At 43.7% G+C, this 27,315-nt stretch overlaps 1 protein-coding gene across 3 annotated transcripts in view; it reads left to right on the top strand.

The window, feature by feature from the left end:
• Positions 1-26,386, top strand: part of LOC110507882 (seizure protein 6 homolog) — a 128,746-nt gene extending 102,360 nt beyond the window's left edge. The window contains exons 5-17 of one of the 3 annotated variants that reach the window (XM_090223804.1): positions 6,606-6,791; positions 8,378-8,546; positions 12,987-13,153; positions 14,739-14,933; positions 15,026-15,164; positions 19,459-19,655; positions 20,484-20,678; positions 21,385-21,576; positions 24,661-24,852; positions 24,995-25,033; positions 25,218-25,326; positions 25,702-25,807; positions 26,264-26,386. In XM_090223804.1, the coding sequence (XP_090079930.1) occupies positions 6,606-6,791; positions 8,378-8,546; positions 12,987-13,153; positions 14,739-14,933; positions 15,026-15,164; positions 19,459-19,655; positions 20,484-20,678; positions 21,385-21,576; positions 24,661-24,852; positions 24,995-25,033; positions 25,218-25,326; positions 25,702-25,807; positions 26,264-26,308 (1,931 nt within the window). In that variant the 3' untranslated portion in view covers positions 26,309-26,386. Of the gene's footprint in view, positions 1-6,605; positions 6,792-8,377; positions 8,547-12,986; positions 13,154-14,738; positions 14,934-15,025; positions 15,165-19,458; positions 19,656-20,483; positions 20,679-21,384; positions 21,577-24,657; positions 24,853-24,994; positions 25,034-25,217; positions 25,327-25,701; positions 25,994-26,263 lie in introns of those variants that run through there. The other 2 variants (XM_090223803.1, XM_090223802.1) reach the window with 2 other exon arrangements.
• The last annotated feature ends 929 nt before the right edge of the window (positions 26,387-27,315 follow it).

Below are 27,315 nucleotides of genomic sequence, written 5' to 3'. Positions count from 1 at the left end.
TAAGTGTACATAAATATGGTACACTATTTCCCAAAATGGGAATATGGCATAGAAATGCATGCCATTTGCCAGGTAAATTAAATGTCATTCTCGCAGGTGTTTTCTCCTTTCCATGATGGGCAGAAGGACACCCATTCCACACCACCTCATCTTGCATATCCCATAGGGGCCTTCAGACACACAGTCACAGGTCTGAAAGGTAATTTAATCCTTCCTTTGCTCTCCCTGCTCTGTGGGGTTAATGTGAGGCAGCGTTTAATCCAATCTAAACACTGAAACAGATTTCCCATGTGCCCCTGTCCTCTCTCCTCAGTGACCCTGTCACACACGGTTATTCTCAATGAGACCTGATGAGCCTGGCTGCAAATGAATCCCCTCTGTGTTTCATAATTAATGCCCGTGGATGGTTTGGAGGAGGATGCATCTTCCATTAGGTCATGTAAAATACAGGAGTTTTAATAGACCATTAGTCTCTGTTAGCGAGTTATCATTCCCGACAGTGTGCTTACGTTGGATTCATAAAAGATACTGAGCATAAAAAACCTTGCTTACGCAGGTTCTAAGAGGCCCATTTGTAATTTACACAGCTGTGATCTATTAATCTAAAATTTACTTAAAATTGACGGCACCTGAACGTGCCTTACAATCAGCGATTTCCCCTTATAGAATGCTAGCACAAATGAGGGTTTAGTCAGGAATAACCATGGACCAAAAGAGAAAAGCAAACTTTTTGGAAGACGAGATCACTTGTGGCAGGATGCGGCTGAATGATGGCTGTGATATACCCAACCTGTCACTCATTCCCTCTGGGATGTCCCAGTAGCGAGGAATCCCAGAGTGGACAGTACTTGGACATATACGGGTACGGCATGATTAGAGCATGTCTTCCTTTCCAGATTAGGGGCTAAATCTGCTCACAAATCTAACAGAACGTTTATTGGGAGACGATAGCGACTTATAAACAATGGATCATCATGCTCAAAAAAAGTCATTTGAAGAAAGTCTCTGAAAACTCTCTCCCTTCTACAAGCACGGTTTCAATGTCTTCCAATAACGCAAGAACAGCCATGGTTACTTTTTTTCTAATTTCACACAGTATTTATAGAACATCACATCCTGTTTTTAATTCAGAACACCTTGCGTCTAGCAATTAATTCCTCACACCTTTAATTGATCATTCCTAACTGCAATACATAATACATAACCAGAAGGAAAATCACTTACGTCAAGTCTAGACTTTGCGTAGAGAGAAGATTATTTCCGCGTCAAAGGTTTTATAAATAACTACTTATGTGGTTTTCTGCGTAAGTCATACTTAAGATCAAAATTGATCGTACGTCCGTTTGAAAAATGAGGCCCCAGGCCTCTCTCTGATTGCAGGCAGAGCGAAATGGCTAGGGGACTGCGGTGACCTCTGTGATGGCAAACTGCCACCCGTTCTGCATTTCTTCTGTGCTACGAAACGAGAGTGTGTTTGGAATCAGTAATAAGACTGGGCGCTTAACAGTGTTTTCAACGTTTGGTTTGGTAGGGTGACCACGGATTGTGAACATGTTTAAGTTCTGGCAGAGCAGGAACCTGAGGAGGGAAAACTGGCCTGAGAATTCTGCTAACACTTCATTACAACTAGGTTGTGAGAAGGTTGGTAATGTCTTTACCTAGTCACTAGCTTACAAATTCACTAGCCTTGTAGTTAGAGTGTCTGCCCTGGCATTGGAAGGTTGTGAGTTCAGAACCTGGCTGAGTCATACCAAAGACTGTAAAATAATGGGACCTGATATATCTTGACTTTGGCACTCAGCATTAAGGAGATACTGTTGATTGGGGGTAAGGTCCTGTGATAGACTAGCATCCTGTACAGCAGGGGTACTTGTACATCATGCTGCCTCACGCTACAGAAACAGGAGCTAGATGCCTGCACTATTAGCTGTTCTGGCTTGTACAAGCCTGGGACTATCAGGTTCTATCTGCATTTTTTTTTTTTTAAATCAAAACTGAGTTAATGACATACCCTTGTTCTGTTCAAGGTATAGTATATAGTACTCTAAATACCCCAATTCATGTTGTTACTGTAAGTTCAAAAGAATACAAGATAGAGATTTCTGACACCATTCAAACCAATGAGTTCAGAACTTTAAATCCAATTATGTCAGAATCAATTTTTGCAGATAGAACCTTAGAGTCCAAAGCTCTCGTAGTGACAAAGGTTTACAGACAACACTATAAAGTCAGAATTTTGGTAAAAACATGGTGACGTATTTTGGCTAGATTTGGTTCCTCTGTCCCTGTGTGGTGTCCTAAATGTGGACTGAGCTCTACAGCCCAGTGTGCACTCTATCATATCTCTCCGGGGGGAGTTGAGGGCCTCTCAGAATATAAACATGGCCATTGAATCTGCTAGTGCTACTTAGCCGTCAGCTAATCTCCCAAGCCAGTTGTTCCAACAGCATCGTTACCAGTCTGAACCCATCTCATTTTATGGCCTCTATAACACAGTAGGAGGGGAAGACTGTGTAGATAGTGAAGAGGAGGAGGCTGGCTTCCAGTGTGATTTAGTACCTGGAGGATCAGCTCCACATTAGGCCAGCCTCCAGTGCACTCTCTTTATTAGTCTAATTGAAACAGAAACGGCGGGGTGATGATGCTATAACAACACCCCCATGCCTTCGCCCCTGAGCCAGAACCCGCTGCGCTGATACGCCCGCCGCAGCCTGCAATAAACCATAAATAAAATGGATAGCAGAGGGGACTGGGCCATGCTCATTGGCTCATTGACTCCGAGGAGCACTTTAACTTTCAAATCGCATGCACTAGAAAGATTAGACAGCAGCCAGCAGCAGGCCTCTTCTCTATGTCTGCATGGCCCACTCTTTCTGGCCTTTTCTCGCCATTGGTTTTTAAGTGTGGGAAGACCCAGCCAGTAAGGCCCAAGACGATAGACCTGGACCCAAGTTTTACACTCAGAGGAGCTCCTGTGAAACGCAGTGTGACTTAAACTGAACTGTACAGTATGTGTCATCATCTCCTCTATGGGTACCATGTTACAGGCATCATCTCCTCTATGGGTACCCTGTTACAGGCATCATCTCCTCTATGGTACCCTGTTACAGGCATCATCTCCTCTATGGGTACCCTGTTACAGGCATCACCTCCTCTATGGGTACCCTGTTACAGGCATCACCTCCTCTATGGGTACCCTGTTACAGGCATCATCTCCTCTATGTGTACCCTGTTACAAGCATCATCTCCTCTATGGTACCCTGTTACAGGCATCATCTCCTCTATGGTACCCTGTTACAGGCATCATCTCCTCTATGGGTACCCTGTTACAGGCATCACCTCCTCTTTGTGTTCCCTGTTACAGGCATCACCTCCTCTATGGGTACCCTGGTACAGGAGTCATCTCCTCTATGGGTACCCTGGTACAGGAGTCATCTCCTCTATGGGTACCCTAATACAGGCATCACCTCCTCTATGACAGGTAGCCCAGCGGTTAAGAGCGTTAGGCCAGAAACTGAAAGGTTGCTGGTTCTAATCCCAGAGCAGGTGAAAAACATCTGTCAATGTGCCCTTGAGCAAGGCAGTTAACCATAATTGCTCCTATAAGTCGCTCTAGATAAGAGCGTTTGCTAAATTACAAAAATGTCCCTTGTTATTGGCTTATTAGTGTCACCTGCTAAAACCACTAGCTATATCAAATTCTCTCCACTTCGTGAAAACACTTATCTCCTGGTTGTTGGGTGACACACCTCCCCCTTGGACACAGAAACGTGTCAGACAGAGAAATTTCCCTTGAGAAATCCTGTACCCAGCTCACCAAAGGGTTTTAATTTCTAGGAGGAAGTATTTGGGGTTGGACAACAACATAAGAGTTGGTTAAGTTAAAAGCTATCTCGCTTTGGTTAAAGTAAGAAAATGATTTTGTATTTTGAGACAGGAAAAATAGACATAAAAATAACAATTTTGCAGTTGCAAGGCTATTTGTCTTTGAGAAAAGACCATAATAACGCTGCTGTGATGACACTTCTATCTTGTATTTAAAACTGAAGTTCACAGAGTAGATGAGAGCCCGGTAAGCCTTGATATTTACTGCTGAGACTGACGCTCATAACACCTAGCTGGGTGAATGATGATAGAAGATGGTTTCGGAAGTCATCACTGGTGACTGGATAAATACTAGTCTGAATACTGCTCTAATAGGAAACACAGTCAGATGTCTGCTAGTTCTCTTATCTCTATGTGTGCTTGAGGAATCACAGAGCGAAGCAAACATCTTCCTGAGTGTGTGTGTGGTTGACAGGGCTGAGCCAGGTCAATGGATATGATTTATCACCCTATTTAAGCACTGTACATCCGTGAAAGCTGGTGGCATGAGCCTGTCCTCTTCTAGCTCCTCCGACCAGCCTCCACTGCTGTAATATTTTCTCTACTGAGGAGAGGCAACGTCTCCTTGAGACAGAATCAATGGTGGAGTGCTGCACTGCCTTCCAACAGGCTAACAATGAAGCTGCAACAATTACAGTCAGACACACAGCCTGGAACGAAGTCCACACATATCTCTGTAAATAGCTGGGGATGAGGGGAAAAACACTAACAGTTGTTTGTTAAAGATCCACTTGTGGGTCATTCTTGGTATACAGACAGGACAGTACTCCTGGTCCTTATTACATGTTCACAGATTGAAAAAAACAACAAAAAAACAGTACCGTTATTGATCTAGGTCCCTCAGTGGGTATTCAGCCAAGCAATGCATTCTGTTGAGCATGATAAGCATTAGGAAGCCATACTGTATGTGTGTGTAGAGTGTCATGAATGTACCTGTATGAAGAGGCAGAGGGGAGGGCAGATAGGCCTGTTTTATGGCCTCCATTAGGCATATGATGTATTTGATGACTTCTGTAACCGTTAAAGCATTGGTTTCATGCAATCAATTCTTGGGCCGACTCTCTTCTCTGTATATATCAATGACGTTGCTCTTGCTGCTGGTGAGTCTCTGATCCACCTCTACGCAGACGACACCATTCTGTATACTTCTGGCCCTTCTTTGGACACTGTTAACAACCCTCCAGATGAGCTTCAATGCCATGCAACTCTCCTTCAGTGGCTTCCAATTGCTCTTAAATACAAGTAAAACTAAATGCATGCTCTTCAACCGATCGCTACCTGCTCCTTTCCCGCCCATCCAGCATCACTACTCTGGATGGTTCTGACTTAGAATATGTGGACAACTACAAATACCTAGGTGTCTGGTTAGACTGTAAACTCTCCTTCCAGACTCACATAAAACATCTCCAATCCAAAGTTAAATCTAGAATTGGCTTCCTATTTCACAACAAAGCCTCCTTCACTCATGCTGCCAAACCTACCCTCGTAAAACTGACCATCTTACCGATCCTCGACTTTGGCGATGTCATTTACAAAATAGCCTCCAACTCCCTACTCAACAAACTGGGATGCAGTCTATCACAGTTCCATCCATTTTGTCACCAAAGCCCCATATACTACCCACCACTGAGACCTGTACGCTCTCGTTGGCTGGCCCTCGCTTCATACTCGTCACCAAACCCACTGGCTCCAGGTCATCTACAAGACCCTGCTAGTTAAAGTCTCATCTTATCTCTGCTCGCTGGTCACCATAGCTGCACCCACCTGTAGCACGCTTTACAGCAGGTATATTTCACTTGTCACCCCCAAAGCCAATTCCTCCCTCCTTTCTCCTTCCAATTCTCTGCTGCCAATGACTGGAATTAACTACTGGAAACACTTATCTCCCTCACTAGCTTTAAGCACCAGCTGTCAGAGCAGCTCACAGATCACTGCACCTGTACATAGCCCATCTATAAATAGCCCAAACAACTACCTCTTCCCCTGCTGTATTTATTTATTTATTTATTTTGTTCCTTTGCACCCCGGTATTTCTACTTTGCACACTCATCTACTGTCAAAACTACCATTCCAGTGTTAAATTGCTATATTGTATTTACTTCGCCACCATGGCCTATTTATTGCCTTTACTTCCCTTATCTCACCTCATTTACTCACATTGTATATAGACTTATTTTTCTACTGTATTATTGACTGTATGTTTGTTTTACTCCATGTGTAACTCTGTGTTGTTATATGTGTCGAAGTGCTTTCCTTTATCTTGGCGAGGGCGCAGTTGTAAATGAGAACTTGTTCTCAACTTGCCTGCCTGGTTAAATAAAGGTGAAAATAATAAATTAAATAAAATATGACCAGACCAATCCATCATGCTGAGACACTAAAGTTATGCTCTGGAATAACACAGGTCCGATAAACATGTACTCTGGTAGGATAGGGTCTATGACCTGTCAGTGTTCATACTCACACCTCTCTCTAAATATACTTTAGGTTTTGTTCCCCTCCCTCTAAAAGTCTTTATGATGAACAAGAAAGTGTTCTCTGTACTTACACTTTTATTTTGAGTCGGCGTGAATGCTGTTAGTCGCAGTTTGTGTCCAACTCTCATTCTCTCTCTCTCTCATCCTCCCTCTCCCCCTCCCTGTCTCTCTCTTCTCCTCCCCTCCTTCACTCTCTCTCTCTCTTCTCCACCCTCTCCCCCCTCCCTCTCTCTTGTCCCACAGCCTTTGTGTTGAGCTGTACCTTTCCCCAGCGGCCGGTCTGTGGGGATGTGTCTGTGAGCAGCCTCCACTCTGGTGGAGAGGCCTACTTTTACTGTCTGACTGGGTACCAGCTGCAGGGAACCAACACACTGACCTGCCTCAACGCCAGCACCCCCTACTGGAGCGGCACAGAGCCGCAGTGCCACGGTGAGGGCTGGGGGCAGCTAGCTACACACCTCTCACCCCCAAATACCACAATGGGACCAGTAGACCTTGCTATGCACACATACTTTCTCCACAGTTATTGAACATATTAATAGACACAAACACTTTTCTCTTCTCAATCCTTATCACATAGCCTTTCAAAAACAAATTCACATGTGATTTGTCCTGTAACTATTCCTACCAGAGCATCAACACAGTTCTTCCCTCTGCAACAAGTGAGACGTGTAACCACATGAATACGTTGAATGATCTCACACTCACTCAGCTTAGTGTTGCTCAAAAGTGAATTGGGGTTTAATCATTGTGAGCTGCAGTGTCTGTTGCACTGGGGTGGTGAATGTTAAACAGCCAGCCCTTTTCAGTCAGGCCTCGCCTCTAAGAAGTGAAGCACTAAACAAAACAAGACACGTTTTTGTTGTTGTTCTCAGCCGAACCAAGGACTGCGTCATATTTTCTCTTCCAAGAAGTTCACCTCTTGATTCTGCTTGTATTCGTCTTGCATAACAAGCACAGATTCAGACAGGGTTCAATCCCTGGTGGAGGACCGTTTAGAAGCAGGCAGTTTAGATGCAGGATCTCATTTTGGTGCTCAGAAGAGCACCAGTGATGAATAGTGAGTGAATGTTTTAGTCCTGGGTTGGAACAATGGGTCTCTACATTGTTTTAACACTGAATGGAGAGCAGGGAGGCTCCCTCCTTGCGTTGGGCATCGTCAAGGCATAGTTTAGAAAATGTGTGGAGAGACTATAAGGATTCTCTCTCCTACCATTCATACAGTGTGTGTGTGTGTGGGTGTGCCTGCGTGCCAGACAGTGGTCCCAGAGCCCACAGCACGGTGTCTGCCAGGGTATGATTACTGATGGCAGGGCAGAGTGCCACAGAGCAGGTTAAGGCTGAGGCTGCTGCTCTGCTTTAATTAAGCCTTGTGTCTACCTAGCTTACCTTCACCTCGTCTGTTGTGATACACTGTTACCAATACCAGACCCACTCTCTCTTTTATTTATTTACACAAGCTCAAATCTTGCTCTTACTCACCACCTCGACTCATTGTGTTCTCCGGATGTATCTCTAGTCATGGTTTCCCAAGGTACAGTATTCTCTGTCGTGACACATTCTGTTTGACTGAGATTTAAGCAAATGTTTCTCCCAGACTAAAATATGTCTCTCTCTCCCTCCTCCTCCCATCCCACCATTCTCCTTTCCTTTTCTCTCATCCCACCCTTCTTCTCTTCTGTCCTCTCCTCACATCCCATCCTTCTTCTCTTCTGTCCTCTCTTCCCATCCCATCCTTCTTCTCGCCCTCCTCCTCTCATTCCATCATTCTCTCCTCTCCTCTCCCCTCCTCTCCTCTCCTCTCCTCTCCTCTCCTCTCCTCTCCTCTCCTCTCCTCTCCTCTCCTCTCCTCTCCTCTCCTCTCCTCTCCTCTCCTCTCCTCTCCTCTCCTCTCCTCCCATCCCACCCTTCTCTCCTCCCATCCCACCCTTCTTCTCTCCTCTCATCCCATTTTTCTTCTCTCATCTATCTCATCTTCCTTCTCTCCTCCCATTCCTACTTCATGGGCATCCCAGTTGCCTGTGGTGGCATTGTCCGGAATGCCACGGTCAGCCGTATTGTGTCGCCTGGTTTCCCTGGCAACTACAGCAACAACCTGACGTGCCATTGGCTTCTGGAGGCCCCAGAGGGACAACGAGTGCATGTCCACTTTGAGAAGGTGGCCCTGGCAGAGGACGATGACAGGTTGGTCATGGGGTTCAATTCACTACAGTGTTCAGTCAAACCTGGGTTCAAATAGTATTCATTTTGTTCCAAGTATTTTGAGCTTTGATTAAGTGTGTCCAGCTCCGCTAAAGGATGGGACTAAAAACAAACAATGGATAGGCAAATTGACATCATTTAAGTCAATTGGAGGTGTACTTGTGGATGTATTTCAAGGCCTACCTTCAAACTCAGTGCCTCTTTGCTTGACACCATGGGAAAATATAACTAAATCAGCCAAGACCTCGGAGAAAGAAATTGTAGACAAGTCTGGTTCATCCTTGGGACCAATTCCCAAACTCCTGAAGGTACCACGTTCATCTGTACAAACAATAGTACGCAAGTATAAACTCCATGGGACCACGCAGCCGTCATACCCCCCAGGAAGGAGACGCGTTTTGGCTCCTAAATATGAACGTACTTTGGTGTGAAAAGTGCAAATCAATCCCAGAACAACAGCAAAGGACCTTGTGAAGATGCTGGAGGAAACAGGTACAAAAGTTTCTATATCCACAGTAAAACGAGTCCTATATCGACATAACCTGAAAGGCCACTCATTACGGAAGAAGCCACTGCTCCAAAACCGGCATAAAAAAAAGCCAGACTACGGTTTGCAACTGCACATGGGGACAAAGATCGTACTTTTTGGAGAAATGTCCTCTGGTCTGATGAAACAAAAATAGAACTGTTTGGCCGTAATGACCATCATTATGTTTTGAGGAAAAAGGGGGAGGGCTTGCAAGCCGAAGAACACCATCCCAACCTTGAAGCACGGGTGTGGCAGCATCATGTTGTGGGGCTGCTTTGCTGCAGGAGGGACTGGTGCACTTCACAAAATAGATGGCATCATGAGGAGGAAAATTATGTGGATATATTGAAGCAACATCTCAAGACATCAGTCAGGAAGTTAAAGCTTGGTCGCAAATGGGTCTTCCAAATGGACAATGATTCCAATTTGTGGCAAATTGGCTTAAGGATAACAAAGTCAAGGTATTGGAGTGGCCATCACAAAGCCCTGACCTCAATCCCATAGAAAATTTGTGGGCAGAACTTAAAAAGCATGTGCGAGCAAGGAGGCCTACAAACCTGACTCAGTTACACCAGCTCTGTCAGGAGGAATGGGCCAAAAAACTTATTGTGGGAAGCTTGTGGAAGGCTACCTGAACTGTTTGACCCAAGATAAAACATTTAAAGGCAATGCTACCAAATATTAATTGAGTGTATGTAAACGTCTGACCCACTGGGAATGTGATGAAAGAAATAAAAGCTGAAATAAATCATTCTCTCTACTATTATTCTGAGATTTCACATTCTTATTAAAATAAAGTGGTGATCCTAAATGACCCAAGACAGGGAATCTTTACTAGGATTAAATGTCAGGAATTGTGAAAAACTGAGTTTAAATGTATTTGGCTAATGTGTATGTAAACTTCCAACTTCAACTATATATTGAATATATATTGAATATATATATATATATATATATATTCAATATATATTCAATATATAGTTGAAGTTGGAAGTTTCCATACCTTCGACTGGTATGTTTTATATATATATATAAAACATACCAGTCGAAGGTATGGACACACCTACTCATTTTATAGTTTTTCTTTATTTTTACTATTTTCTACATTGTAGAATAATAGTGAAGACATCAAAACTATGAAATAACACATATGGAATCATGTAGTAACTAGAAAAGTGTTAAACACATCAAAATATATTTGGGTTTCTTCAAAGTAGCCACCCTTTGCCTTGATGACAGCTTTTCACACTCTTGGCATTCTCTCAGCCAGCTTCATGAGGTAGTCACCTGGAAATCATTTCAATGAACAGGTGTGCCGTGTTCAAATTTAATTTGTGGAATTTATTTCCTTAATGCATTTGAGCCAATCAGTTGTGTTGTGACAAGGTAGGGGTGGTATACACAAGATAGCCCTATTTGGTAAAAGACCAAGTCCATATTATGGCAAGAACAGCTCAAGTAACCAAAGAGAAACGACAGTCTATCATTACTTTAAGACATGAAGGTCAGTCATGTCAAGCGCTATGATTAAACTGGCTCTCTTGAGGACTGCCACAGGAAAGGAAGACTCAGAGACACCGCTGTTGCAGAGGATAAGTTCATTAGAGTTAACGGCACCTCAGATTGCAGCCCAAATAAATGCTTCACGGAGTTTAAGTAACAGACACATCATAACATCAACTGTTCAGAGGAGATGAATTAGGCCTTCATGGTCGAATTGCTGCAAAGAAACCACTAAAGGACACCAATAACAAGGAGAGACTTTCTTGGGCCAAGAAACACGAGCAATGGACATTAGACAGGTGGAAATCTGTCCTTCGGTCTGATGAGTCCTAATTTACGGTTTTTGGTTCCAAACGCTGTGTCTTTGTGAGACGTAGAGTAGGTAAACGAATGATCTCTGCATGTGTTTTTCCCACGAGAAGCATAGAGGAGGAGGTGTGATGGTGTGGGAGTGCTTTGCTGGTCAAACTGTCTGTGATTTATTTAAATTTCGATGCACACTTAACCAGCATAGCTACCACAGCATTCTGCAGCAATAAGCCATCCCATCTGGCTTGCGCTTAGTGGGACTATAATTTGTTTTTCAACAGGACAATGACCCAACACACCTCCCGGCTTTGAATAATCTTTGAAAATTCTCAAATATTAAATATATATCATGTAGTATCCAAATATTTTTGGTTACTACATGATTCCATATGTGTTATTTCATAGCTTTGATGTCTTCACTATTATTCTACAATGTCAAAAACACTTGAATGAATAGGTGCACTATTAGGTTTCACTATTGGAAAGCTGCTGCGGTCATCCCCCTCTTCAAAGGGGGAAGACACTCTAGACCCAAACTGCTACAGACCTATATCTATCCTACCCTGTCTTTCTAAGCTCTTCGAAAGCCAAGTTAACAAACAGGTTACTGACCATTTTGAATCCCACCATACCTTCTCCGCTATGCAATCTGGTTTCAGAGCTGGTCATGGGTGCACCTCAGCCACGCTCAAGGTTCTAAACGACATCATAACCGCCATCGATAAGAGACATTACTGTGCAGCCGTGTTCATCGACATGGCCAAGGCTTTCGACTCTGTCAATCACAACATTCTTATTGAAAGACTCGACAGCCTTGGTTTCTTAAATGATTGCCTCGCCTGGTTTACCAACTACTTCTCTGATAGAGTTCAGTGTGTCAAATCGGAGGGCCTGTTGTCTGGACCTCTGACCTCTGAGTCTCTATGGGTGTGCCACAGGGTTCAATTCTCGGGCCGACTCTCTTTTCTGTATACATCAATGATGTTGCTCTTGCTGCTGGTGATTCTCTGATCCACCTCTACGCAGACGACACCATTCTGTATACTTCTGGCCCCTCCTTGGACACTGTGTTAACTAACCTCCAGACGAGCTTCAATGGCATATAACTCTCCTTCCGTGGCCTCCAACTGCTCTTAAACGCAAGTAAAACTAAATGCATGCTTTTCAATCGATCGCTGCCCGCACCTGCCCGCCCGACTAGCATCACTACTCTGGACGGCTCTGACTTAGAATACGTGGACAACTACAAATACCCAAGTGTCTGGTTAGACTGTAAACTCTCCTTCCAGACTCACATTAAGCATCTCCAATCCAAAATTAAATCTAGAATCAGCTTCCTATATCGCAACAAAGCATCCTTCACTCATGCTGCCAAACATACCCTCGTAAAACTGACCATCCTACCGATCCTCGACTTTGGTGATGTCATCTATAAAATAGCCTCCAACACTCTACTCAACAAACTGGATGCAGTCTATCACAGTGCCATCCGTTTTGTCACCAAAGCCCCATACACTATCCACCATTGCGACCTGTATGCTCTCGTTGGTTGGCCCTCGCTTCATACTCGTCGCCAAACCCACTGGCTACAGGTCATCTACAAGTCTCTGCTAGGTAAAGCCCCACCTTATCTCAGCTCTGTAACTCAGTATAATCTTTGAAAATGTTAGCATTTATATTTATTTTCCTTATTGGAATCATAATGCTATGTGACTGCATCTACAAGCTGTTGTGAATGTTTGTAAGGCAATATAACACTTCACAAGAGGGGGCTTCAAATTAATTAATTGAATTGACTAGGACATGCTTATTTGAGTTGAGATAATGTTGTTTTTATGAGTGGTAGCCGCTGTGTCTGGAGACAATAACAAATGGACTTTTAATGAGGTAAGTAGGCTAGCTCCTCAGCTGTACTGAAATATATCATTGGTCTTATATGCAGAACAGTCAAGCCCGATGCTGTACGACCGTATCACATTCCTTCCTGTTGCTTCATCTCATTAGGAACGTGCCCACTACGCATATTACGAGGTCTTAGAAATCCAACCAGGTACTGATGTGTTTTCATTTCTCTCTTTCAGGCTTCTGATCAAAAATGGGAACAACATTGATTCTCCTCCGCTGTATGACTCATATGAGGTGGAGTACCTGCCCAACGAGGGCCTGGTGAGCACCTCCAGATCCCTCTTCATAGAGCTCACCACTGACGGTGCAGGTACCTCCACCGGCATCGCCATCAGATACCAAGGTAGACACATTGTCACGCCCTGACCTTAGAGATCCTTGTTATTCTCTGTTAGGTTTGGTTAGGAGCCTATCATTGTCTCTGACTGGGGATCATACTTAGGTAGCCCTTTTCCACACTTTCAGTTGTGGGATCTTATTTTCTGTTTAGTGTCTGTGCCTGACGGAATTGTTCGCTTTCGTGTTTTGTCGTTGTTATTTTGTTTTTTGGTGTCATCAATAAAAACACGATGTACGCCTACCACGCTGCACCTTGGTCTCCTTCTCCCAACGAGAGCCAAATCACACATCCCCAAGGGAGCTAACGCAAGTCTTCAGGTCTCGGTTACCCCTAGCCCCCCCTTTGACCTTCTCCATCTCACAGAGACCCATCCAGGTCATGGCACCAATGTTACTAACTGGGGTAGAAGGCAGGTTCCCTGTGTGCCACACGACTAGGCATGGGTATCTAACACAAGTCTTCAGGTCTTTGGAAAGGGTACTTGGCTGTGAAAAGCCAACTGACATTTACTCCTGAGATGACCTGTTGCACCCTCTACAACAACTGTAATTATTACTTGACCCTGCTGGTCATCTATGAATGTTTGAACATCTTGAAGAACAATCTGGCCTAAATGGGCATGTATTCTTATAATCTCCACCACCCACAGCCAGAAGAGGACTGGCCACCCCTCAGAGCTTGGTTCCTCTCTAGGTTTCTTCCTAGGTTCTTGCCTTTCCAGGGAGTTTTTCCTCGCCACCGTGCTTCTACATCTGCATTGCTTGCTGTTTGGGGTTTTAGACTGGGTTTCTGTATAGCACTTGTGACATCGACTGATGTAAAAAGGGCTTTATAAATACATTTAATTGATTTGATTGACACTCAAGGATACTCAAACTTCCCTCGCATACAGTCCAGCAGTGTAAAATTAGTGGAGATAAAAACTGTTGTTTAAGAAATGCATCACGCAGACTCCTCCAGGCACCGGTGTGGAAAAAAGACACTGCCCTCTCCTCTTCTTTCCCTCCTATAAATAATTGGAATGGAATTAAGTGAAACATAACATAACAAGTGACCAGTTTGGCTTCAAACTCTTAAATGTTAAATTTTTCTCTACGCTCATCCCCAGTCATCCTCTCTACTTATGTGGCAATTCATAGGTGGATTTTCAAAGGGCTATTCAGAGCTTGGAGTCAGAGCCACATCACAGGTCCTGGAGTCATTATCAAATCAGATCAATGTAATCTGTATTGGGCTTCAATTTACTGTAGCAAATGGGATTACGCTGTAAGAGAGCAGCGCTGCTTATCCTAATGGACCGTGTGTGGGTTGTCTTTAACAGCATTACCCTGTTCAATCTGACACCGTGTATAACTGCTTTAATAGTGCTCCTCTCATCCTGAAACCATTACATGTCAGTCAGTGGGTTGAAGCAGCAGACCACCAATTAAATGTACCTCTGGGTCTGCTCCGTCTCTGATAGGCAGCGAGCTAGCGAGCGGCTCGCTATCTGCAAAGTCAATGGCCCGCTGCCTATGGCAGACATGGGGCTCAGTGACACAGTCTGGCCTTTTTTCTGTGGTTGATCCACATATTCTCTCCTTCACAGCGTTTGCAGTGGGCCACTGCTATGAGACGTTTGTCAAGTACGGTAACTTCACCAGTAATGACAGCACGTGGGCAGTGGGGACGGTGGTAGAGTTCACCTGCGACCCTGGCTACACCCTGGAGCAGGGCTCTGTCATCATTGAGTGCATGGACCACAACAACCCCCAGTGGAACGAGACTGAGCCCGCCTGCAGAGGTATGCTGTGTGTTTTGGTTCTGTGCAGGAAATGAGCCATATGATATTGTTGCACAGAGTATTTTTGCTTACTGTGTGTGTGTGTGTTACAGCTGTTTGCAGTGGAGAGATGACTGACTCTGCTGGAGTGGTCCTGTCTCCTAACTGGCCGGAGGCCTACGATAGCGGCCAGGACTGCATCTGGGGGATTCACGTGGAGGAGGACAGGAGGATCATGCTAGACATCCAAGTGTACGTATCTTAATTATCTCTTCCGTTCTACACTATAGATTCTCCTGAACATTAGATATAACATTTTATGTCGACGCAGAAAAAGGATGTTAGCTATGGGAACCCTTTAAAACAAGGTCCTGGCTGCACATCCCCTTCCCATAGCAGTTCAAGTGGAGGACGCTCCACCACAGAATAGCTCTAACCTTTGTAAGAATATTGACCCTCACACGAGCTCTACAGCAGATCTCTACACTCAGATCATTAGGAGAAGCTTTACTGCTGATGTACAAACACGGCCCTGACTTCAAACAGAAAATGCCAGTGCAAAAAACTACCCCACTGTGACTGGTTAAACAAATCAAAAGAGAAAAGGGCTGAAGATAAAATAATATGTTGCTCTTGGATGGGAAACATCAGTAGCAGCAGACAAAGGTTAATTACCAGCTGGAAAGGAAACTAATTATTTCACAGGGGTTCGGACAGAGGTGGTGTGTGTGTGTTCTGCTGAATCAGATAGGTTGACTTGAGCAGAGCAGGGGAGAGGAGCGAGAGTTTTCCTTGATAGTGATGTCAGGTGAATGCTGGGAACAGAAGACCCTGCTGTGTCAGACCCTGATAGATTAACCATGCGTACAATCATTTGGCTTCCTAAATTAAGAACTGGCTCATTTGCATATGTTGTATCTCTTGCTCTTTTCTCTTCCCTCTCTCTTCGGAACGCCTCAACTGTGGTTGTACATTCTGAAGCATTGTAATAAATGGCATCCTCCATGTTTGGTACAAGAAGCTGTCAAAATAATGAATTTCATTCATTTAGAGGGGACGCGATTTGGGCAGATATGACTTTCAGGGACACTGGTGAAACGCAGAAAAAGGATGTTAGCTATGGGAACCCTTTAAAACAAGGTCCTGGCTGCACATCCCCTTCCCATAGCAGTTCAAGTGGAGGACGCTCCACCACAGAATAGCTCTAACCTTTGTAAGAATATTGACCCTCACACGAGCTCTACAGCAGATCTCTACACTCAGATCATTAGGAGAAGCTTTACTGCTGATGTACAAACACGGCCCTGACTTCAAACAGAAAATGCCAGTGCAAAAAACTACCCCACTGTGACTGGTTAAACAAATCAAAAGAGAAAAGGGCTGAAGATAAAATAATATGTTGCTCTTGGATGGGAAACATCAGTAGCAGCAGACAAAGGTTAATTACCAGCTGGAAAGGAAACTAATTATTTCACAGGGGTTCGGACAGAGGTGGTGTGTGTGTGTTCTGCTGAATCAGATAGGTTGACTTGAGCAGAGCAGGGGAGAGGAGCGAGAGTTTTCCTTGATAGTGATGTCAGGTGAATGCTGGGAACAGAAGACCCTGCTGTGTCAGACCCTGATAGATGAACCATGCGTACAATCATTTGGCTTCCTAAATTAAGAACTGGCTCATTTGCATATGTTGTATCTCTTGCTCTTTTCTCTTCCCTCTCTCTTCGGAACGCCTCAACTGTGGTTGTACATTCTGAAGCATTGTAATAAATGGCATCCTCCATGTTTGGTACAAGAAGCTGTCAAAATAATGAATTTCATTCATTTAGAGGGGACGCGATTTGGGCAGATATGACTTTCAGGGACACTGGTGAAAAGCGTTCAGCTCAACCTTGGAGCGTTGATGAGAATTCAGCCTGAGTGTGCATGTGGGTGAGACAGAGAGAAGGATCTAAGGATAATCTACAGGATTTCCTCCCCGTTTCCTCCAGTTTTGATGTGAACATCAATACCAGCACACACTGAGAGGTGAACAAGGGGAAATATGAGAACCTAACATCTGCAATCTCAGTTTAACGACATCACTCAAACCACTGTTATCCTTCAGTATATCCTCAAAGAAAGCATTCAGTCTCTGATCATAGTGATGAAACCAGGGTTGCACAAAGCGTGATTGTGCTTGGAGCACAGTCGCTGATAATCTGAACACACAGACTCTCGTGCCATGAACCTGCATATACCATGCCTGATGCCTCCCTCTTGGCCCACTAGTCACGCCAGCATTCTGAAACACCATTGCACAGTGTGCCTTCCTAAAGCTCGTTACCAGGATTTAGGAACACTTTACCACGATAATGAGAACAATCTCATTCCTCTATAGTCATTCATCACTGCCCAGTGTCCTGTTCACCGCTCCCACAATCACACAGGACCAGGGGCCCTAATGACGGCTGGGACACTCATTCAGGGGAACTACCAATGACGACTGGTAAATCCCGACCAACTAGGAGTACTAGCTAGGCGCTCGTTAAGAGCTCAGGTGCAGGAGATGGGGTTGTGAACGACATGCAGGTGTGGAGGATGGTACACCTGGGGAGTAGTTCAGCAGCCTAAGTTCAGACACTCCAAATGTTGACGGAGGGGTCCAACGTCTAAATAGTGTTTAGGAGTGTATGGGAATGAGAATAGGCTGTGCCTCTGCCTTGATGAACTTTGATTATCAGAAATACACATTCTGAATAAACACCTGCACACAAACACGCATGCATGTGACCTTCGGCAGTTCTAGTTAATGTGCATGGATACATTCACATACACACACATACTGAAATAGTTTGCAAGTTAAATAGGATTTGAAAGATAGACAGTGATTCTGGTAGTTCCATATTGGCTTCCATTAAAGTGTGCTTTGCCTTTGGTGAGAATTTAGTGAAAAGAGCGACAGGATATTTTATGCATCGATGCATCAAATATTAGTTATAGCACTTATCTTGATTAGGTTTGTCTCCCAGGGCTGGAAGTTGGCAGGAGAACTCATTGGCTTATTCCATCACAAGTATCGCTGATAAGTGTGTTGACTCTGAGCCTGCTAGTCTGGAGTATGTTAGCCTAGCACTGGGAGTTGAGTCTGAGTGAAAGGCAGTGGATCTGGATCCCCGTCCAGCCAAGATCTCACAAGCCAGAGAGGAGAGAACTAGAAACAGGATTTTCCATCAGAACGTTCATTCAGGTTTGGGAACTAAGAGGTGCAGGAGTGAGATAAAAGGAGAATGGTCTAATGACCATTGAGGAGCCATCATGACACCCAAATGACTGTGTTTAGTCTAATTGTGATTTGTATTGAGGGGTATTAATTTTGCTCAAACTAGTTTGAAACTTGTACTGGACATAAATGTCAAGTTCTCTCAGTGGTGGAGAAAAGCAAATGCGGGTACAGATGAGGAGTTGTCTGAGATAATGCATTGTGAAAGAACATGGTGGCAGGCATGTGGGCCTGTGAGCCGAGTCAATCTGAGCCTGTGTTTGAATTACACTAAATCAAATCACTGCCACACAATAGAAAGCATGATTGATTTTCTCTGCAGATATGGCAGCACAGCTATGCAAAGGCTTGTTTAACTCGATCACAACTAATTTTATGCAAGCTGATACAATTTCTCAATCTGTCCCGCTCTGTTGAGGTGAGATGCATTTTCAATAGTCAATGAATTACTGCAGATGTAGCTTTTTCTAGAGTTGCAATACAGATGCATCGGCAGAAAATATCCACTGGGCACACACTGGTTGAATCAACATAGTTTCCACATCATTTCAATGAAATTTATCCAAAGTGGAATAGTTGTTGAATTGATGTCTGGGCCCAGTGGGTAGGCTAAGCTGTGCATTAGTCTGAAACACCTGGTCTTTGCCAAGACGTGTGTGCATCATATCTTCAATGTCTTGAAACTGAACTCCGTTCACAGAGTGTAAGTTTACAAGACAGACATTTTTACACTATGTTATTCATGTCATACAATACACTACTGACACACAACTGCATTACAGCACCAACTGTCTTTATTGCCAAATTTTTCTGGATTTTTTTTCTGTTAAACTCCAAAGTGATTAATAGTACAATTGCTTGCCTTGTAATGAGTTTTATCAGGAACCATTTGTGATTAATTAGAGACAGGAAAGAGTAACTTGTCACTTCCCTATTCTGGCGGAGAGTCATTTCCTCCCTACTTCACATCCCGTCCTGGTGCTTAAGGAGAGGGCTCTGTCTCAGGTGACACATTTAAACAATAGTATAAAAAAAAATTAAGTGACAAATTACCACATAGCTCTACTTTCTTGTCAGTAGAGCTATGGCGCTCCAAAGTAAATGGAAAAGTGAAACAGAACGTCTCAAAGCAAGAAAAGTATTTTAGTGAGGGTGCATTCAAGTTTTTAAAACAGATACAGGAAACAATGACAAAGAAACTATAGGACAAATGAGCTAGTAATGTGAGAGTGTGCGTGAAGGCCAATTCATTGTGCACGGTGAAATATATTTTCCTTCTTGGTGCTCCAGCCTCAATATAGGGAAGAACGACCTGCTGACATTCTATGATGGTGATGACCTGACTGCTACAGTGCTGGGCCAGTACGGTGGCTCACGGCCACACTTCAAAATCTACACCTCTATGGCCGACGTCACCATCCAATTCCAGTCTGACCCGGCAACCAACATCTACGGCTATGGCAACGGCTTTGTGGTGCACTTCTTTGGTAAGACCCCGGAGTGAGTTACGAGAGTGTGTGAACAGAGAGTTGAAGAGCTAGACGACCAGTGAAGAGGGGAGATGAGTAAGGAGGAGGAGAGTTCTAGAGGGTTCAGGAGGAGGAGACACTCTTCCATGGTCAGAGGGGCCCCTTCCATCAGCACGGTCGGCACGAAACCAGAGCGGAGCCAACCCATAAAGCAGACATCTGATAAGATGCAGCGAGAGAGAAGAGTGAGTGAAAGAGAGAGGAGGAAGGGACAGAGAGAGAGTGAGAGGGGAGGGGGAGGAGAGAGAGGGAAGGGGGAGGAGAGAGAAGGGGGATGGGGAGCAGAGAGAGGGGGGGTGGGGAGGAGAGAGAGGGGGGGAGGAGAGAGAGGGGGGGTGGGGAGAGAGAGAGAGGAGGGTGGGGAGGAGAGAGAGGGGGGGTGGGGAGAGAGAGAGAGAGAGAGGTGGTTTTGTAGTCTGTTCATGCCTCTAACTGAGAGGGAAAGAAAGGCCCAGCCAAGTGGTGCAGCTGTCTGGTATTGTGCCCGTCAGAGGCCCAAACACAATTACTGCGTGTGTTTGTCTACATTAGCCTCATCTGCAGGGTGCCCTGCCCTCTCTGGCTTCTGCTGTGGCTAGAACAGGGACAACCATGCTGCCTGGCAGATAGAGTTCCCCATGCGTGGTACTTTTCACACTAGATTGAAATTCCAACAAAATGGATGTCCTCTATTGAGTTTGTCCTGAGGTTCATTCATTTGAATGCAAAACCACACCACTCCAGCTCTGTAAAGTAGTTGCCTTTTTTCTCTCGCTCTCTTTCTCTCTCCCTCCTTCGTGGATACAGAGGTACCTCGTAACGACACGTGTCCGGAGCTCCCAGAGATCACCAACGGATGGAAGAGCACCTCCCACCCTGAGCTGGTCCATGGCACAGTGGTCACCTACCAGTGCTACCCAGGTTTCCAGCTGGTGGGCACAGAGCTGCTCATGTGCCAGTGGGACCTGACCTGGAGCGGAGACCTGCCCAGCTGTGAGAGAGGTGAATACCACACACACACACACCTGCATACAAAAGGTGCATTGTAGGTGTGAGAGGCAGTTTCAGTTAAGGCAGGCTAAAGCAGAGGCTGATGGGTAACAACATTCACTGCTTTCCTGAAAACACAACCCATTTTCTCTATAAACCGATTTATCAGTGAGTTGAATAGGGTCTGTGTTCTAGCTCCTCCACACATTACTCCTGTTTTATCCAGATAAACTGGATGCTGTGGAGTAGAGACAGGATAGTGTGACAGAGTGTCCTTGGTCCTGATCCCGTCCCACACAGTGACAGGCACGGCATCACTGACCGGTAACAGGACACAGGGGTTTGGAGCCTCACACAGGACACAGGGGTTTGGCGTCTGTCACATAAACATTATTACCACACTGACCCCTATCCTACTGGGCCCAGGATTGGGTTTGTGGTTTGCTGCTGTGAGAGACTGAGACACAGAGATGATCTCTTTATTCTCCAGCTCGGTGGGTTTATGTGTCTGAAGGGTTTACTTAGAAAAAGGCACCACTCTGGCCGCATCGGATAACCACAAATAAGCAGTGACAAATACTAATAATATAATAAAATTGTATTGTATTCACTGCACATGAGTAAGCTCTGTTTTTTTCTGTCTGTCTGTCTGTCTGTCTGTCTGTCTGTCTGTCTGTCTGTCTGTGTGTGTCTGTGTGTCTGTGTGTCTGTGTGTCAGTGCTGTTGTGTGCCGACCCAGGTACTGTGGAGCACAGTCGAAGGGTGATGTCCGGCCCGCGTTTCACTGTAGGCTCCACAGTCCAGTACATCTGCAACAAGGGCTACACCCTCTCTGGAAACAGCCTGCTCTCCTGCTACAACCACGGCTCCTCCGGACCTAAGTGGAGTGAGAGGCTACCCAAATGTGTTTGTATGTACCCCCTGGACTTAAGCCTGATAACACGTATCCATCATACACACTTCCCAGCTAGCACATGGTTCCTTGGATGTTCTGGGAACATACATTTTTGGTTTCCCATTGGTTCTGGGAATGACTGTAAAACTGAACGTTTTTTAAACGTTTTGAGAATGGAAGTGGAAATTTTGCCCGTTCTGGGAACATACATTTTAGGTTGCAGGGAGATTCTGAGAATTTTTTGCTATGGTTCCCTAAAAGTTTTCCTGGGAGGTTTTATTATCTTAGATTTGCAGTTTTATAAACTGTTCTTCATCCTGTAAGCATTACATGTCAACGCAGGAATTTTGATAGTGGACATTTTGATGGGCTCCCGAGTGGCGCAACGATCTAAGGCACTGCATCTCAGTGCTAGAGGCTTCACTACAGATCCTGGTTTGATTCCAGGCTGTATCACAACCGTCCGTGATTGGGAGTCCAATAGGGCGGCGAACAATTTGCCCAGCGTCGTCCGGGTTTGGCCGGGGTGGGCCGTCATTGTAAATAAGAATTTGTTTTTAACTGACTTGTCTAGTTAAATAAAGGTTAAATAAATAAAAAGAAAACAGGGCTGCGGCCTAGAAGGTTGAGAGTTCGCATGATACAAGTATTTCCCTAAAAGTTGTCTGGGTTTAAACATCTACTATTGTACAGGAAGTTAATAGCTTAATCAATTGATAGTGACAGAATTAGATTACTTCCCAAGCAAAGTTTGCCATTATCTTAAATAAAAAGGTAGGCCTATGGAATACCCTCTCATACCCCCTCAATTTGAGTCTTTGTTTTAACTTAGCCTACCCCCGTGTCAGTGAAGGGCTGTTATTTAAAGAGTGTATGGTGGGTGGAGGAATTGACTGACAAATCTATGGATATAGCAGCCTATTCAGTTTGAGCCTAATGTCGTCTGTCAAACAGGTAGGCCTACCTCTTATTTCTTAACTAGGAAGATATAGGCTCCATCACAAAGCCCTCTTGTTGTTAGTAAAGTCTAATTAAAATGAAGACTGTTTAAATTAATTATGCCTACTCAAATTTGCCTACTTTCAGCACCATGAGCTGTCCATTTCCAATTGATTGTGCTACGGCTGCTGCTTCAAGTTTCAGCACCACAATGAAAGTTACTTGAATCTGGCTTATTGTGAAGTCAATACCTCTCATAAATACATCTTGGGCAAGAAACATTGTTTTTAGTCAAATCAATTATGGTAGTAGGAAGCTATCAAAGTTGATCTCCGGGCTTCACGCTCTCCTTCTCAAACTGAACAGAACATAGGCTATAGGCTAGTCTGTGCGCAAGCTGTGCAGCAATCTTACAAATACGGCTTTGCTCTGTGCTTCTCTGAGCATGCACTTCATAGCCTGTATGCAATGGATCATTTGATTGAGACCACATTAAATAGCCTATAGGCAGAATTGATATTGCGCGCCCAGCGGAGAATCAGACATGAGGGGCAGCATCGGGCACACCTCGATATGTAGCCTAATAAGCAACTAATTCTACAACCCTGAGAAATATTGAAATTTCATCAATTACAAAGTACATGATCGTCCCCTGGACTAGATTTAAAAAATACTGAAAGTGAAAAAACATGACCCTCCCCCATTTTCCTCCAGATAACCATTCTGTACATTTCTATCAGTCCCTTTAAGCATCAATCATGCAAGATTTTTTATATTTTTTTATTGCGGCATGGTGTCAGTGAGATTCAAACCTATGATCTTCTGTTCTCTATCCATGGAATTAGTACCTCGTCACCAGGATGGAGCCAGCATGCCATGTTTTATTTTACTTATACAAGAATTTGTTCTTAACTGACTTGCCTAGTTAAATAAAGGTTAAATAAAAATAAAAATTCTAAATGAATACAAAGCTGTTAATTTTAGTCTATTCAAACAGACCCCATTTCAAAGGAAACAAGTACTTCATTAAAAGTGCAACATGCAGGAATTGCAGCGCCATTTACTGGTTGCAAAAATTCAAATAATTCGCCTAATTTCAGTTTATGTGACAAAACAAGCCCTCAGAGTGTAGAGAATCATTGTACCAACTGTATTTTCAGTTGTTTGAAGCTGGTGTACAAAACCTAAAGTAAATGCAAAAATGAAACTTAAGAATGGGAAGTTAAAAACAGGTTAGATACAAAAATGTAAAAGAATAGAAATAGCGCACATAGAACTGATCTACCGCTTTTAGACATGCTTCCAATGAGAATGACAGATCTATAACTCACATTTCTATATACATTTGGTCAGGTCGCCCCCAAAAAGTTACATTGTTTTTGCATATTTTACTTTCGATTTTGTACACCTGCTTCAAATAACTGAAAATACAGTATTTTTTGTAATTGAAAATATATTTCACAGCGGTTTAGATGGTACGATGATTCACTACACGATACATTGCTTGTTTTGTCACAAAAACTGAAATTATGCAAAATATTAGAATTTTAACAACCAGGAATTGGCCGTGCTATTTCTGGATATTGCACCTTTAACATTCTCTGAACGTTCTGAGAACATTACTTTAAATAGAACCATGATGAAACCTGTAGAAAATGTTGTGCTGAAGTACTGAAATTCCCACAGAAGAAAGTTGTTTTTTAACGTTCTGAGAACATTACTTTAAATAGAACCACGAGGAAAAGCTATGCTGAAATACAGAAATTTCCACCTGGTTTTCAGAACGTTATGTGCTAGCTGGGTATCCTGCACCATTCCCAGAATATTGACAACCACGCTCTCACCAAGCTCTAAGAAACACATGGTTCTCAGAACGTTATGTGCTAGCTGGGTATCCTGCACCATTCCCAGAATATTGTGGGAAGGTTGTATAACCACAGGACAACCACGCTCTCACCAAGCTCTAAGAAAGACATGATTCTCAGAACGTTATATACTAGCTAGATTGGCAGTTTTACTAGCTGTTTAGAAAAATAAATGATATGACGCCTGTGTGTGTGTGTGTGTGTGTGTGTGTGTGTGTGTGTGTGTGTGTGTGTGTGTGTGTGTGCGCGTGTGTGCGCATGTGCGTGTGTCTCCTGTCCTCTCCTTTCTCAGCAGTGAACTATGAGGCTTGCAGGAACCCTGGCACCCCGTCATACAGCACCCAGATCTCAGAGAAGCCTCTCTATCAGGCCGGGGAGACGCTGCGCTTCTCCTGCCTCAGAGGCCATGAGTTGCTAGGGGAGCCTGTCCTCCGCTGTGTCCCTGGACACCCTTCACAGTGGAGCAGCCTGCCCCCTGTCTGTAGAGGTAGGAACATGTACTCTCCTTTGTGTAGTTCACACAGACTTAGTTCACAGTAGTTCACAGTAGTTCATGATGAACAATATATACAATATATATGTCTGTATGTTTTAACATCTGTGTTCTGATGTTTTTCATTTATTTACAGCCTCCTCAATGGAGTTTATAAATGAACGCAGGTTAGACAGTAAGTGTTGTCATATTTACACAGTAAATGTTAGATCATCATTCAAATTAATACATAAAATCAAGACCTAATAATAAAATGAAATACAATACTTCACAGCAAATTCAAGTGTGCTACATTGAAGAATGCATCTTTAGGTTATCATAGCAATTGAGTGTGTCCCTGTTGATTCCTCTACCACCAGTTGCCAGTGCCGACTACAGCATGGAGGGAGCCAACATAGCTCTAACAGTCTTTATACCAGTGGCCCTCATCGTGGTCTTCATCATCGGAATCTACCTTTACTTCTCTAAGTAGGTCTAGTAGGCATACTTTATATAGATAAACAAAATACTTTGAAAGTATGAAAGGTATCATCATCCATAGTACTTAGTGTAGTAGTCTAACCAGTGCTTGACTTGGACTGAAATAGGTTCTGGTACTCGTTTTGGGTGCCGGTACTGTTTCTATTTAGGTGTAGGAGCTCCACAATGCTTTTTAACTAATATTCTATAAGAAGAACAGAAGCTCAAGCAGTAGAATATTTCAGGTGCCGGTACTCCGCACCGGTGAACTTTTGCCCAAGTCAAGCACTGAGTCTAACCAATAGCTATAGACCGAACAGGCTCTGTAATAATATTGTAAAGTATACTATGCTGCCCTTATGACACTATGTCTGTGTTCTCTAGGGTTCAGGGGAAGCCTATGTGTCTTCCCATGTCCACCTCCTTACCATATGACCACATCCCAGGAGAGTCCACCTTCGACAACTCCCTCTACGAAACAGAGACTACAGTACGTTATGTTATAGAGATATTCACTGGTTCTTTAAGATGCCTGTTGGAATTAATAAGCCCCCAAAAAGGTTGAATTCAGGCACTGTCATTTGTGTATGAGATGATGCACTTAAAGCACCATCTGGTTTGACATATTGCAGGTTCATTCACCAAATTTAATTCCCCGTTAAGTGATGTTATAGAAATAGGATGAGGGGTGTAAAGCTATACTCCATTCACCTTCAGTCATTGATAAAGGCCATTTCATTACACCTGATACAGACAAAAGGTTACCTAGTTGATTTGACATTATTTGACAGTGCTATGACATGGTTTTCAGACATGGGTTCAAATAGTATTTGAAAGATGTCAAATATTTTACCCAGGTCTGATGCTTTCATGCTATAAATAATGATTGTTTGTCTGTCTATCTGTCTGTCTCTTTCTCTGTACTTCCTTGACTGCACTCCTGAAGAACAACGAGGTGAGCCCAAGCGCTAGGCTACAACATGCTTATTAAGCCTCCAGTGTGTCTGTCAGTCAGTCTTCATCAATTCCACACTGATTCTGCAGCCTGAACCTATTACACAGTGCGAGCTTATTAAACTAAAGCCCACAGTAGGTTGAGCACATTTAAAAATGGGTCAGGAGGAGAGGGGCAAACCTCTCAAATCAACTAAAAAATAGAATCAAAGTTTATTGGTCGCATACACAGTCTTACAGATGTTATCGCAGGTGCAGCGAAATGCTTATGTTTCCAGCTCCAACAATATCTAGCAATAAAATACAATACACACACAATCTAAAAGAGAAAACAATTACTAGAACGAACAAGAAATTAAGACATCAGAATGAGCAATGTCAGAGTCTGGAATATAAATAAATATATACTGGATGTATGTGAATGGTGTGTATAGACCATTCAAAGTCATTGTCTCCTCTCAGGAGAAAATGGAAAAGCCTCACAGTTTGGGCCACACACAAAATGTATCTCTGTGATATCCCTATCATAGTCTACAAACAGATGTCTGTTATCACATGGCTCATTCACAAAAAGAGGAATGGCGTTTGTGATCATAGTAGAAATGTGGTCTACTGTACTTCTCAGTCTCCCTATACCTTCTTGTGTACAAGCTTGTTCCTAATTCAGAACTCTGTCCTCATTTCACAGGACACAAGAGAGTATGAGGTTTCCATCTAGAGGCCGGACTATGTGTTTCAGCATTGACAGGTCTGGTCTCAAGCCGGTTTGCCTAGTGGAATTTTGTCTACACTCCACTGTCTGATAACACACACCGCTCTTTACTTGCCTCCACCTTTTCCTCTGTCTGCTGAACATATCTCTGCCCAGCCCACAGTGGAAATTGGCCATCACTGCAAAGACTTGAAAACATGATTATTTTTGTAGAGCTTCAACAGCAATGGCCTAACAGCAGTGTTTGTACAGTTTGTATCCTGATATGATCAAACCCTAAAGACGTCAGTCCAATGTGGAACCTCACAAATGGGAAATGCTGTATCTAGTCC

The sequence above is a fragment of the Oncorhynchus mykiss genome, chromosome 27 (assembly GCF_057628025.1).
Source record: "Oncorhynchus mykiss isolate SJ-2025 chromosome 27, ASM5762802v1, whole genome shotgun sequence".
Classification (NCBI taxonomy): Eukaryota; Metazoa; Chordata; class Actinopteri; order Salmoniformes; family Salmonidae; genus Oncorhynchus; species Oncorhynchus mykiss.
This window is presented reverse-complemented; position numbering and strand designations above follow the sequence as displayed.